This window comes from Lynx rufus, unplaced genomic scaffold, assembly GCF_022079265.1.
Source record: "Lynx rufus isolate CCGP_SWC_20201006 ecotype Redwood Valley unplaced genomic scaffold, mLynRuf1.p SCAF_13, whole genome shotgun sequence".
Classification (NCBI taxonomy): domain Eukaryota; kingdom Metazoa; phylum Chordata; class Mammalia; order Carnivora; family Felidae; genus Lynx; species Lynx rufus.
Genome location: NW_025814827.1, coordinates 31,586,410 through 31,601,131, shown reverse-complemented (window position 1 = coordinate 31,601,131; position 14,722 = coordinate 31,586,410). Strand labels below are relative to the sequence as shown.

The following is a 14,722-nucleotide window of genomic DNA, read 5'->3' as shown; positions in this document are numbered from 1 at the left end:
GGCCAACACGGGGCTCAAACTCACAAACTGTGAGATCATGACCTGAGCCAAAGTCGGATGTTTAATTTATTGAGCCACCCAGGCGTCCCACTAGTACAATGCTTATAGATGACTACTCTCACACTTATTATTCCCATAAATGCACCTTGTGATGTATATAATCATGATCACAGTTATTTAATCTTCTGCTTTCCTGTCCATTGCCTCTTTCAGGACCATGGTTTATTGGTGAAATCGTTGAAGGCAAGTTGGGTTGCTGCTTTTCCTTTGGGATCTTTGTTGATGGACATTTCCTACAAGGCAGCCTAACATTTATAGTTGGAATTCTGCAGGTAAAAAGTTAGAAATGGAATTTTAAAGCATCTTGGCTTTTTGGACTAATTGCGTAACAGTTTTGAATTAAATCCAGTCTCAAACACTATAGATCATATTTTCTAATTTATTGGCAGGGTAATCTTTAATATTTGTTGTTTTATTTGTTTTTGAGTGCTTCTTAAGCTCGCTGTTCCACTACTCTCTAATAAACATCTAAAATACATTTTGCAGTCAGGGTTTATAAAAAGTGAAATAGATTTTTGTTTTTGTAGTTTGTTTTACTGTGTTTTTCCATTGATAAAAAATGAAATATGGGACTTATAGTAGAATAAATATAAGTAAACCAAAATTGATTATGATAATGAAGAAGGAAAATGTTTTAGAGGGAAGAAAGGAAAAATAGACACACACAAAATGGGTTAATTATCCCGTGGAAGCTGCACTGGGTAAGAACTAGGCCTAGGCTTTTTAGTGATGTCTTAGCAGCATACTTGTTTGGGAAAACACTGATAGGTTAGGTTTACATTTGGATTAAAATTCCTTTAAAGCAAACACACAAATAAAAAAAACTGACCTGTAGCAAATCTCTGTATATAAGTTTGAAAAGTATTTACCTATTTATTTATTTTACTCACCTAATGGGACTAAGGTACTAAAATCTCAAATGATGATCTCATGTTTGGGAAGATATCCAAAAACATTGTTAAAAATGAGTTAACAGCCTCATAACAGGGCAATAAAGCATAATCAGCAGGATTATAGACAAAGAGGGAAGACTTCTGCCTAGTAAACACTGACCAAAGACCACAACATTCTTGGTATAGCAGTATTTTATTTTATTTTATTTTATTTTATTTTATTTTATTTTATTTTATTTTATTTTATTTTACTTAATTTTTTTAGGTTGAAGTATTTATTCTTTTTAATATAACTTATTGTCAAATTGGTTTCCATACAACCCCAGTGCTCATCCCAACAAGTGCCCTCCTCAATGCCCATCACCCACTTTCCCCTCTCTCCCACCCCCCATCAACCCTCAGTTCGTTCTCAGTATTTAAGAGTCTCTTATGGTTTCCCTCCCTTCCTGTCTGTAACTTTTTTTCCCCCTTTCCCTCCCCCATGGTCTTCTGTTAAGTTTCTCAAGATCCACATATGAGTGAAAACATATGGTATCTGTCTTTCTCTGACTGACTTATTTCACTTAGCATAATACCCTCCAGTTCCATCCACGTTGCTGCAAATGGCCACATTTCATTCTTTCTCGTTGCCAAGTAGTATTCCATAGTATATATAAACCACACCTTCTTTATCCATTTATCAGTTGATGGACATTTAGGCTCTTTCCATAATTTGGCTATTGTTGAAAGTGCTGCTGGTATAGCAGCATTTTATGTGTGCATAGGTCCCGAGTCTGGTTCAGTTCTCTTTTATGTATTATTGCATAAATACATAAGGAGGCTGTCTCTCAGGAGTACTCTTACAACAAGTAAAACCTGAGCCTTACTAAAAGGTGGTGTTTATATTCATATTTTAATAAATAGTACACTAATACTGGATTTTATGTATCCTCTAGGCCTGTGGCTCCCAAACCTGTTATCCCTACCCTTGACTTGTTCTCTGCACTTCAGGTGCCTATATATCCAACTGCCATTTCACATCTTTCCTTAAATCTCTAGCAGCCATCCTCAATATTACGTGTCTAATAGGAACTTTAGTTTCTACCCCAAACCTGTTCCTCCCTCATTTCTTTCCAATTTCAATAAATGGCTCCACCATTTACCTAGTTTTTCTAGAATGTATCCTTAATTTTTCCCTTTCCTTGTAATATGCTGTATTAATTCTTTAGCAAGTAATCCCTTGTTTGATCTCCCTCCAATGCATATCTTGAAGACATCAATTCTTTCCATCTCTGTTACCACCACACTAGTCTAACTCATAATTATTTCTTGTCTGGGCTACTGCAGTGACCCTCAGGCTAGTCTTCCCACTGCTGCTTTTGCCTCCCTACTGTCAGTTTGCCACACAGTGTCCACTGTTGTCCTTTCAAAAGCTTAATCAGCTCACTCCTGAGCTTAAAGACCTTTAAGCAGAGTCGTGACATGATCTTGGTCCCACTGACTGCCCTAATTTCCATCCGGCTCATCATGTTCCATGTTCATGGGCCTTAAATAGGCTAAGACCTCTCCCACCTCAGGGGTTTACATTTGTGTCTTCTGCCTGGAATGCACTTCATTCCCCTGAGTCATTCCTGTTCTTCAGGCCTCGGCAAACCCATCTCTCAGTTACCCTCTTGTGACCCAGTTATTTCCTTCATTGAATTTATCACAATCTATAATGATTATTTTTTTGGTCTCTCTCTCTCTCTCTCTCTCTGTTAGAGTGTAAGCTCTATGATGCATCCTTTCTAAGTTGTTCACCACTGTGTCCTCAGCCTAGAGCCTATCACAGTGCCTGCCATGTATTGGGAGCACAGTAATTATTTGGTGAATGAATGAATGAATCACACGGCAGCTAAATTTGAATTATAACTTAAATCTTCTGATTCGCATTCCAGTATTCAGCTACTTCAATTAAAAATACATGGGGCGCCTGGGTGGCTCAGTTGCTTAAGCATCCAACTCTTGATTTCAGCTCAGGTCATGATCTCACTCTTCATGAGATTGAGATCTGTGTTGGGCTCTGAGCTGACAGCACAGAGCCTGCCTGGGATTCTTTCGCTCCCTTGCTCTTTGCCCCTCCCCACTCATCCCCTCTTCTCCTCCCCCCGCCACCCCAAATAAATAAATAAACTTTTAAAATACAGAGATAATGGGGGAACCTGACTGGCTCAGGTGGTGGAGCATGCAACTCTTGATCTTGGGGTCATGAGTTTGAGCACCATGTGTGGTGTAGAGTTTACTTTAAAAAAAAAAAAAGAATAGGGCTCCTGGGTGGCTCAATCTGTTAAGTGTCCGACTTAGGCTCAGGTCATGATCTCATGGTTTGTGGGTTCGAGCCTCATGTCAGGCTCTTGCCCACAGCTCAGAGCCTGGAGCCTGCTTCGGATTCTGTGTCTCCCGCTCTCTGCCCCTCCCCCCACTCTCACTTTGTCTCACTCTGTCTCTCAAAAATAAATAAATGTAAAAAAAATTTTTTAAAAAGAATAATAAGAGATTAAAAAAAATAGTGATGCCTATGTCCCCCCTCACTCTGCTAAAAAGGAGTGTGTGTACGTATGTACATATACTCAGTTCATTTCCAGCTTAAACATTACTGAGGGCTTCAACATAAATGATACCTACTTTTAAGATGAACAAAAGGATACAGGCAAATGTACAACTAACTATAAGTCACCTCTTGCTGAGTGTTATAAGCAACTGTGATTGAAGCATAAACAATCAGAGAATCAACCCCCAAGAAAGAGAGCAACATATTGTTAGGAGCCACCAATAATGTGTTAATGAGACCTGGCCCCCTAAGGTCTTGCTAATAAGATAATACCCTGTTCTGCTTCTCTTTCCAGCTGGCATTTTTTAACATCCCCTTGATGGTTTACCTGTGTTGGAGCTTGTTGCAGCGGTGCTTTGGTCACAACTTTCGGTCCCATCTCCATCAAGGCAAATACTTGAAGGTTATACCTATTCACCTACTTATGTTACTGCTGTACATCTGGCAGATCTATTCCTGCTATTTTCTTCATATGACATATGGCACTCTAGCTTTTTTCTTCTCCCCTTTGCGGACCTGGTTGACACTGTTAACACCTGTTATCATTCGTTGTGTGTGGACACTGAACTCTACCAAGCTTGGAACCTTCATAGTGCAGTTAAAAAGCCACTTAAGCTCCTAAAGGCCATGCCTCACCATCTGCCTCTGTAGCCCAGGCCCCTGGCCCAGCAGCAGGTGGAAGGCCAGTGTTGGTGGGCAGGCTCTAGGGAGTTGCTGCACCTTGGACACCTGGGAGTTGGGGAGGATTACCCACTACTGATTCCTGCAGAATGGACTACAGAAAAATCTCTAAATAATGCCATGATTCCTTCCTTCTCCAAGAAGGCAAAGAGTTGATTTACTTTTGTGAAGAGAAAGTCCTAATCAGGAGATCCACAGGGCAGGGGCTGGGTGTGTGAATGGTTGTATCAGAAGCCCACTGTATTTTTTACGGGTACTTCACGTAAAGTACCTAGCACAGTGTGTGGAACTCTGCAGCTGTGAAGGGTACCACTTTAGGGGCAGGGAACCAGTGTGAACTTGGGCCCTACCCTGACTACCCTTGAGGTACTAGCTCCCAGTCTTCTTTTCCCTCGAGGTTATGGGCTCTCTGCTTCTTTAGGTGTTTTTTTTTTTTTTTCTTTTTTCAATCTAATCAAATAAATGAATGATGGGTAATAACTCCGACTGAGTTTTGTGTGTGTGTGGCCCGGCCTCTGGGCGGGAGGAGGCGTGGCCGGGCCTTGGGGGAGGAGCACAGGTGTGACCCGGCCTCTGGGGGCGGGGGTGGGTTGGTTGTTGCCGGAAACGAACCCGGGTCCGTGACTCCCGGAAGTAGAACGCCCACAGCAGAGCGGCTCGGCAGCTTCCGTGGCCGCGTTTGTTTGGAAGTTCCAGGCAATCTTCTGAGATGGCGAACGCAGCCGCGCCTACAGCGGCGGTCCCCACCCTAGCTCCGCCTTTGGAGCAGATCCGGCACTTGGCAGAGGAGCTGCGGTTGCTGATACCTGGAGTGCGGGGTGAGCTGATGCCCTTGGGACGGGCGACGGCAGGGGCGGGCTTGGTTAGGGAACAGGCCGACTGTGGCGCCGGCGGGGGCGGGAACTCGGGCGGAGAAGGTGGGGGTCGGGAGTGGCGTCGCTTATCTCTGCTCTTCCTTTTGCCCCTCGCCGGGCCCGCGTGCCACACCCACTAGTCGGCGAAGCCCTGGAGACCACCAAGGAGTTTAATCCTGAGACGTTTTGGAGGAGACTCAGTGAGTGCCTCTCCTGTTGGGGACTTGGATTTTTCATCCCTTCCTGTGTCCTAGCCCTTTTTCCCTCCCGCTTTTGCCCTGCCGCATCCTCTCGGTGGGGATACCTCACCTTCCTCATCCTGAGCACTTCGGAAGTTGGAATATAAAACATAGATTTGGGGAGGTATTTTTGAGGCTTCTCAGCCGATAAGGGTTGAGAGGAAACGCATCATCCGCAAAGTCCCAGCTGCAGCTGCAGGCTTATCTTTTTGGCACTAACATATTGGCTCCAGCCTCCTCTGTCATCCCACAGATGAGGCAGCTGTGAACGTGTCAAGGGAAGCTACGACTCTGACCGAAGTTTTTTCTCATCTTCCACTGCCCTCTCCACAGGTGGGCCTTACTTTTTGGAATTTTTGTGCTGCCTCGTTATTCATTAGGAATCCAATCATTTTCTTTCCACCTTTTCCACTCAAGCCAGGGGATTTATTTTCCACACCTGTTAAATAAGATGGCAGTTCTCACCTCACAGGATTGTTGTGAAGACCAAATTGCCAAGTGCCTTCCTTACCTGGACTAGGCAGATCTTCTAAATAGATATTGGTTCAATCCGAAGTTCATCCTGGTTATTTCCTTTCTGATATATATATATATTTTTTAAGCACTTGCTGTTTGCTAGGTGTTTTCACATCCATGATTCCCATCTGACAGCTGAGTAAGCAGGCTTATAGGCTCAGGTAAATAAGCAGTGGAGCTAGGATTTAAATTAGGGTCTGATGTCTAAACTACACCTTTTCTGTTATACTACACAATACTCTTTTTATATTGAATTACTTTTTATATTTAATCAATAACATATTAACAGTATAAATTCAGAAGATGTCAAAGTTAAGTGTGCTAAAAAGTTTATATCCCCCCTCCCCGGTTCCTTTTGTATTGTTCCATATGTATTTGATGCATGTACACACTTACATGTATACGCCTGCTTCTTTTTACACAAATGTTAGGATACCATACACACTTTTCTGGACCTTCCTTTAAAAAAATTAACATGGCCTGCAAATTGATTTTTTTTAATGTTTATTTATTGATTTTTGAGAGAGAGAGAGAGAGAGCGCACAACCTGGGGAGGGACAGAAAGAAAGAGAGAAACACAGACTCCAAAGCAAGCTCCAGACCCTGGGCTATCAGCACAGCGTCTGATGCAGGCTCAAACTCACAAAGCGTGAGATCACGCCGTGGTCGGAAGTTGGACGCTTAACTGACTGAGCTACCCGGGTGCCCTTCACATTGATTCTTAGCAGCACATATAAAGTTGCTCAGTTCTTTGTAATGCTGCATAGTATTCAGTAGAGTTGGTATAACCATAATTTATTTCACTGGTACTTTATGTGAACATCTAAGCTGTTTCCAGCTTAGACTTGTAACTATTATAAACAATGCTGTGGTAAATTGCCTAATACAATCTTTGTGTATGCATGTATATCAGCAAAAAAAAAAAAAAATCCCAGAAGTGGAATTTCTGGAGCAAGAATTTATGCATTTTTAATAACCCCTTATTATAAAACTGATGAAAATAAACATGGTGTTATAACCAGGTGTGCTTTATTGCCAGTTTTTCTAGAATGAGGTATACTTAATTTGGGAATCAGGTTATTTTAAAATGGCATATTCATTACCTTATTTGTTTTTCATAATAGTTTCATTTTCTTTCAGTCTATATATCCAGATGTTTCGAAATGAAAAAATATTGCTTTGCTGCACCTACAATGATAAACTCTCCCCCTAAATACCCTAGAGATCTATGATGAGAAAATAAGAAATGAATTATTTGAGAGCATTTTAAAAGCTTTGTGCAAGGAAGTCAGTATTTATTTCAAGGGGAGTATGACTATTACCTTACCTGTTGTCTCTTCTTTCAAATATATTTGGGATTCGCTGCTAATATTCACAGTTGATAGGATACCATGAGGAGGCAGCATGAACTATTTTTCTGTACATGCCTCCGACATTGGTTTCACTTACAGTTAAAAAGTTAGAATTTGGTTTTGTTTGAATTATGTGTGTTTGAATCATGATTGCTTCCTTAGGATCTTAACATGTTAGTCCTACAGAAGTATGGCTTTGTTTTTTATGTGTTTGGATGTTGAAGCAATGTCAATTGCCTCTGGTTACCCAGAGGATGAATATAAAGCTTTAAACACTTATTCTCACACATTGTACTTACCCACCATCCCAGACTGATAACAATTCATGGACTGGCCCCAATCAGTGGACCACATTTTATGTAGCACTGGCTTAGAATTTAGCGGAAAAATGAGGACAAGGAAGACAGGAGAAAGCCAGTGACTGCTTAGAAGGAAAATAGTCGACCTTGTAGAGTCCATGCTAATTTCTTTTAGGTGTGTGTGTGTGAGAGAGAGAGAGAGAGAGATCAGACACCTGGTTAATGGTCTAAGACAGGGTTGGCAGATTTTTCTGTAAAAAGCCAAACAGTAAATATTTTAGGCTTTGCAGGCCAGCTACCTAACTCTGCCCTTGTAATGTGAACACAGTTATAGATAATATGTAAATGAGTGTGGCTGTGTGCCAGTAACACTTTATTTCTAAAAACTGTCAGTGGGCCTAATTTGGCCCGTGGGCCGTAGTTGCCAACTCCTGGTCCAAGATATGGTGAATACTTCACAGCAGATCATGAGTATCTTGGGATGTAGAATATTAGGAATAAGTTTTTCCTGATGTTCCTTAATGTTTTATTGAGTTGTCAGCTCAGTCACGGGGCCAGCTAATTCCTCTCTGCTATGTGCTGAGAATAGTTCAAGGCCTAACTCAGAATAGGACTACAGAAAATGTTTATAGATGATGCTGTACAGATGTCTGCTCTCTTCTACAGCAAATGGACTGATGAATCTAATCCATTTCTTTTTTTTCATTCTGAAATTGATCCATTGCCTCATAGGAAACACAGAGGTTCTGTGAACAAGTCCATGCTGCCATCAAGGCAATGATTGCAGTATATTATTCACTTCCCAAGAATCAGGGTAAGCCACTGTATACACATAAATGTTTGATTTATAGAGCAGATCTTTGCTAATATGACAGCTTCTGTCCTGAGACTATTACCTTTTCTTCAATTTGAGCATGTAGTGTAACTTGCTCACATAAAATGCCCTCAAAGATAATATAATATCAGTGACCTCCATAAATAATGCTTTATGCTAAGATAGGGATGCTGTGTTACCATCTTCCCTGCTTTGCCTGACTCAAAGGTTTTTAGTTTTCACTGGCTCCTCCCCCTCTAACCCATTATAACCACTATAGATGCTGGATCTATAGGGGCCTCCCCGGTCTCCTCCACCCATATGACATCACACGCTGTTTCTGAACTCCTTTACAAGTTAAGTGACCTCCAGCCCTGCCTGTAGGGTAATGCCTTGATTATAACCATGCCAAAATTATAAATGAATGCATGTCTCATGGATCTTTAGGGTTACTCAGAGGTAGTTTAAACTTCAAGTGTTTCAGCCACAGTTGCCAAGGGACCATTGACCTTAACGAATGGATACATGCTGTCATGGAAGTATTTTGTTCCAGATCTCTTTAGGAGAGCACTACTCAGAAATGGTGGGAGGAGCAAGAAAAAGACATGGGGAAATACATAAGACCTGAGTTTTGTGTTGGTACTCACATTACTTTAAGTTTTGAAGGGCTTAAACTCTCAAGAAAGCAGATGGTGACTTCCAGAAAGGAGACCAGGCTGCTTAGTCTTTGGGTTTGGCTACAGGAATCACTCTGAGAAAGCTGGTACGAAGCACCACTCTGGACATCGTAGATGGCATGGCTCAACTTATGGATGCGCTTTTCATGACTCCATCTCAGAGGTAGTGATGCTACAATTGGGTTTATCAGTTAATGGGGTTCCTTGCTTCAGGGAGCGGAAAAAAAACTCATTTCAACAGCAAAGTTACTAATAGCTGAAAATGATGTCGAGCAAGATCATTCTTTTTTAGGAGAGAGGAACATTGGTTATTGATATATCCTTATTGATTCCTTTCCCCAGCTCAGAGAACAATGACCTTATTTCCTACAACAGTGTCTGGACTGCATGCCAGCAGGTTCCTCAGATACCAAGAGGTGGGTGAGAGTGGGAAATGGGCTTTTGACTCTGCTGGCCAAAGCAGATAGTTCTCTCATATCTAGTTTGTAGTTTTGTAGCATGTGCATATTTTAACTTACAACTTAGTGGAATGCATATAGTTTATCAGTAACATCAAAAAATAGGTATTAACATTTTTTGCCAGTCTTTTTAGCTCTTATACTTAAAAAAATTTTTTTTAATGTTTATTTTTGCGACAAAAAGAGACAGTGTGAGCAGGGAAGGAGCAGAGAGATATGGAGACACAGAATCTGAAGCAGGCTCCAGGTTCTGAGCTGTCAGCACAGAGCCTGACATGGGGCTCAAACCCACAAACCATGAGATCATGACCTGAGCTAAAGCCGGACACTTAACCAACTAAACCACCCAGGCGACCTAGTTCTCATACGTTTTTAGCCCTCTTTCTGTGGCCGTGTCTTGTTGAACAAATGTGATTTGTTCTCCTGGTCCTGCCCCAGGAGCAGTATTATGGGACACACTGAAGCCCCTATGAGGTAGTGCCAGCTGGGCCAAAAGCAGTGTTTGTCAAGAGGACCAGGAAGAGGAACATCATGTTATCATTTTATTTCTTCTAGTGGTGAATGATGAAAAGCTTTTTAACTCCTCTGGTTACCCAGAGGCTGAATATGAGAAAAATTTTATTAAACCACTGCTCTTGTTGACTATCCTTGGCACTCTTCTCAAATGGGAACACCATTGGTTGCCATTTGCAGACTTCACAGAATTGTTGGGTTTCTCTTCTAATTCTAGTGCTTCTGATTTTTCACTCATAGATAACAAAGCTGCAGCCCTTTCAATGCTGACGAAGAATGTGGATTTTGTGAAGGATGCGCATGAGGAAATGGAGCAGGTGAGGGGACAACTCCATGATCATAGATGAAACTATAAAGAAAGGAAATGTCCTGAGCATTAACTCAGTAAGTCCCATCTTCACTCCTGGCTTTCAACTCCCATCTCCTACCCACACCAGTGTGTGATTTAGTACCACTCCCCTCTGTCTACTGCTGGGCAAGGGGAGTGAGAACAGGGTGCTTGAACTCTGTAGCCATTAGTGAAGTAGCTGGCTGAGGTTTGGGGATAACTCAGACATGATGCTGAAAGTGTAAAAGCCTTGGTTTTTTGTTTTTTGGGGTTTTTTTGGCATTCAAATATATCATGGCATGTCTTAGGCCGTGGAAGAATGTGACCCATACTGTGGCCTCCTGAATGACACTGAGGACAACTCTGATAACCACGGTGATGAAGAGGATGATGGGTTGGGGTATCCAAACAATCGGGACTTATATTGGTCAGAGGAGGATCAAGAGCTCATAATCCCATGCCTTGCACTGGTGAGAGCATCAAAAGCCTGCCTGAAGAAAATCCGGATCTCAGTGGCAGAGAATGGGAAGAAGGATCAGGTGGCCCAACTGGACGACATTGTGGATATCTCTGATGAGATCAGCCCTAGGTAAGCGGAATCCCCACTTGAAACATGTGAGCAGCAGCATGTGACCTCAGCTTGTGTAGTCACCTTAAGCTTTTCCCCCAGTTTTTTATTTTGAACATTTTCGACCTACAGGAAAGTTGATAAAAGTATTGCGTTGAACATCCATGTGTCCTTCATCTATGTTCACCTGCTCACATTTTTTTCAATATTGGTTTATTTCTCAATGGATTAGATGTGCCATTTTTCTCCTGAACCATTTGAGAGTAAGTTGCAGACATCAGTGACATTTCACCCCTAAATACTTCAGCACGTATCTCTAAGAACAGACATTATTATTATATCTGCAAAATATAACATTGAATAGAAAATAGTTACTATTCAAATGTCCCCATTTGTCTCTAAAATGTATTTTAAAGCCTTTTTTTTTTTTTTTTTTTTATCAAGGGGTCTGTCATAGTGTCACAGTGCATTTGGTTGTCATCTCTTGCAGTAGTCTGGTTTGGTTGTAGTCTCTTGCAACTATAACAGTCCCTATCCAAGAATCTAGGTCAGTTGTCTCACAGAATATCCAAAAATCTGGATTCATGTGATTGTCTTTTGTATGATTATAGATTATATTCAAGTTAAATATTTTTTTGGCAAGGAGATCACATATTTGAGTATTTTGTGCTTCTCATTGTATCATATTGGGCAGGGGCATAATGTTAGTTTGTCCCATTATTAGTGGTACTAAATTGCATCACTTGGGTAAAGTCATGCCCTATTGAGTGACATCCATGGATGAACTCCACAGTTATTAAATTGATGGTTTCACATCCTCCCATTTTTAACTGAATTAATCATGTCCTATCATATAGGCCAAGGGAGTTTTTTCCCCCAGCTTCCTAGGGAAATGGGGTAAGTAGATATTTAGTACATATCAGTTGAATTGATTTTGGTTGTTCAATTTAAGGAATTAATAGGCATTTTTGGGACATTTCTCACATTCTCTCACGCCTTAATTGTGTACTGAAAACCACCCAGTTCAGCTTTGTTCCTCTTTTTGTTAATGGTTTTTTTTTGCTTTCTGTCCTTAGTGTGGATGATTTGGCTCTGAGTATATACCCACCTATGTGCCACTTGACTGTGAGAATCAATGTAAGTACCAACTTGAGGGAATAGCTACTGACCTAAGTGGTAGAATTTCCCTAATTACTAATATTTCCTTTAAGCTATAGGAAACATATTTATTTGTTACACTAGAATGCCAGTACAACAATAAGGTCACAGTTCTTACATGTATTTCTGCCTGATAAATATTTATTGAATTATAATAGCCATGAGTTCTGGTACTATTCTCTTCCATAACCTCTTGGGCAGTCACTTAGAAAAACCCAAAGACCTTAGAAAATGCTACTTTGAAAAAGAAAGTTTGATTTACCGCAGTACTTTAGGATCTTCTCAACCTGAAGTTGTAAATATCTGATTTCTGGTGTAGGCAAAACCAAGTGTTCCAGAAACATACTCTGTTCTAATATAAACACAGTGGGTGATTTAACTACAAAAGGTCAAGTTCTTTATAAAAATCTGATTTTATTGTATTCTTTCGTGTCCTGAGTCCTGTGCTAGAGAGAATTCTATTATTTTTAGAGACTCAGATTATCTCTACAGTTACTGGAAAAAGAAATAAAACTACCAAATGGCTTATATCTTATATTCAGAATTTTCAATCCTAAAAATATTTGATAAATTAGATAGTGGAAATTAAATTCATCAAATGTATCTTCACAGTGTGCATATACCTTAAAGTAGAATAGGATCCTTTTGGGCATTAACTTCTTTTTTCACATTCACTTTTTAAAAATTGACTTCCCAAGAAATAAACATCGTTAGCAATATGCCTTGTCAATTACCCCAAATAAAAAAAAAATTAAAAGATGTACTATATATTGGTGGCATATATATATCCTCATGTTATCTTGTTATCGGTATGCTTAAAATTCTGTACATAGAATTTTTTTAAAAAGGAACTTCAGCTGTTCCTGCTATATATTCAAAGCTCTCAGCAGTTGGGACAAATTCAGGTTATATTCTTACTTTTTTCATTTTTTAAAAATTTAAAAGTATTAACAAATTTTTAAAATTTATAAAATGTTAAAGTAGCAATATTAATAAGATTTTGCTAAATAGAAAAGAATTCTATAATTCTACCATCGTAATGTAACAAGAATTTTTGTTTTTGCACTTTCCTTCAAGTTTTTTTTTTTTTTTTTTCTGTTTTTTTATTACTTGAGTCTTAATATATCTTGGCTTTCCTTTCCTTTTTATAGTAGGGCTCAGGGTGAGTAACTTCTCTGTTTCTTTTCTAGTCTGCAAAACTTGTATCTGTCTTAAAGAAGGCACTTGAAATTACTAAGTGAGTATGAGGACTTCTCCCCAAATAACTTTTTTGAGAATAAACCTATCCAATCATTCTCAGCTCCCAAAGCCCCATTTTAAGAAGTGGAAGAACATGGGTGTGATGTTTTCTTTCCACTTGAGTTGTGCTCCTTTTGAGGGTAGGTTTTCCCTTGACAGTATAAATTTAACTTCTCTTTCTCCCCATTCCATTTTCAGAGCGAGTCATGTGACCCCACAGCCAGAAGATAGTTGGATCCCTTTACTCATTAATGCCGTTGATCATTGCATGAACAGAATCAAGGAACTCACTCAGAATGAACTTGAACTGTGAGTTTTCAGGCTCATTTGCACTCTCCATTCTCCTTATATCACAGGTAGCCTCTGATGTCTGCTTTTAAAATGGGGCTAGAATGCTTTCTGGGTCAAAATGGAGTTCCTATCCATCCTTGTCAAGAGACGCTACTACCAAAGATTGTTGGTTAGGCCAGACTGGCAGTTATTTATATACTACATAAGTCTGATATATTTTTCTGTGCTAGATACAAAAGATAATTGCATGAGTTTGCATTTCTGAATCGCGTTTCAGAGATTCCTGCAGAAGCTGCCTTATTCCCTATTTGCAATAAAGTGTGTTAATTCATTGTTATACGTATTGATGGTCTTAATAAAATGTTGACCTGCTGGTAATTCAATAAGTAACCTTTCAAAGTTTCTTTCTGTCAGAAATACAGTGGGTTGAGACTAGCACATCGCTTTCATTTGGGTTTATAGGTCTAACGGTCTGATTCTGATCAGAAATGTACTTAGAACAAAAATGCTTGGCTTTACTTCTTTAGAGAAGATGACTTCAAAACCCCTGTGAGTACTTCATTGTGTTATATAATATTATTATTCTTATCATTAAGTCCTTCTGAATATTATTCCATCCCAGTCTCCAAAATTATTTTTGGTATTGAGCTCATTTGTTAGGTTTGTCCACCTTATTGAACAGATTTAGTTTTCTTATAAGTACTTGTATTATTGTTTGGTTATATGTTACATGTGTCTCCAAATGTATATACAACATTTTTATAAATCAAAAATTTTTAAATATATAAGAGAGTTTATATAATTTTAAGGGGCTTTCAGTTAGTCCTTTTGCACAACCTTCATTATATTTTTGCATTGGTCTGGACGATCACATGCTGGGAAGCAAGGTGTACGTCACCTGTAGTGATGTGTATTCTGGTGACCTGACTTGGGCCTTGTGCATGTGCTATAGGTCTCCACAACCTCTAATGCCAGTTCTTTGCCTTACATAGATGTAACTTACCCCGTCTGCCCTTCTGATGTCCCCGCAGTCTTTTTAGGTATAATCAGCAACAGCAGGCATTCTTCTGAGCCATGAGTGTGTACTTGGGTTGAAATTCCTTATGTCAAATGAGTTTTAATTTACTTTTATGAAGTGCCATTCTATAAGTTTAATAAGAGTTGTGAACAGAAGGAACTAAAATCACACTGAGAGTGTCAAAGCAACGAAACA

The 14,722-nt window shown here is 39.9% G+C and overlaps 2 protein-coding genes across 11 annotated transcripts in view; both read left to right on the top strand.

Moving 5' to 3' along the window:
• TMEM62 (transmembrane protein 62) overlaps window positions 1-4,683 on the top strand; it is a 33,875-nt gene extending 29,192 nt beyond the window's left edge. For all 3 annotated transcript variants that reach the window (XM_047075212.1, XM_047075214.1, XM_047075213.1), the window contains 2 exons: window positions 214-332; window positions 3,818-4,683. In XM_047075212.1, the coding sequence (XP_046931168.1) occupies window positions 214-332; window positions 3,818-4,144 (446 nt within the window). In that variant the 3' untranslated portion in view covers window positions 4,145-4,683. The remainder of the gene's footprint in view (window positions 1-213; window positions 333-3,817) is intronic.
• Window positions 4,684-4,832: 149 nt separating this feature from the next.
• The window catches only part of CCNDBP1 (cyclin D1 binding protein 1), a 39,218-nt gene continuing 29,328 nt past the window's right edge, over window positions 4,833-14,722 (top strand). For 2 of the 8 annotated variants that reach the window (XR_006961299.1, XM_047075219.1), the window contains exons 1-11: window positions 4,835-5,021; window positions 5,198-5,257; window positions 5,550-5,629; window positions 8,196-8,277; window positions 9,021-9,117; window positions 9,297-9,370; window positions 10,166-10,242; window positions 10,562-10,842; window positions 11,898-11,958; window positions 13,170-13,216; window positions 13,417-13,527. Coding sequence is in view for 6 of the 8 variants with exons in the window: in XM_047075219.1 (XP_046931175.1) it covers window positions 4,913-5,021; window positions 5,198-5,257; window positions 5,550-5,629; window positions 8,196-8,277; window positions 9,021-9,117; window positions 9,297-9,370; window positions 10,166-10,242; window positions 10,562-10,842; window positions 11,898-11,958; window positions 13,170-13,216; window positions 13,417-13,527 (1,079 nt within the window). In the remaining 2 variants the exon portion in view is untranslated. Of the gene's footprint in view, window positions 5,022-5,197; window positions 5,258-5,549; window positions 5,630-8,195; window positions 8,278-9,020; window positions 9,118-9,296; window positions 9,371-10,165; window positions 10,243-10,561; window positions 10,843-11,897; window positions 11,959-13,169; window positions 13,217-13,416; window positions 13,893-13,971; window positions 14,059-14,722 lie in introns of those variants that run through there. The other 6 variants (XM_047075216.1, XM_047075218.1, XM_047075217.1 and 3 more) reach the window with 6 other exon arrangements.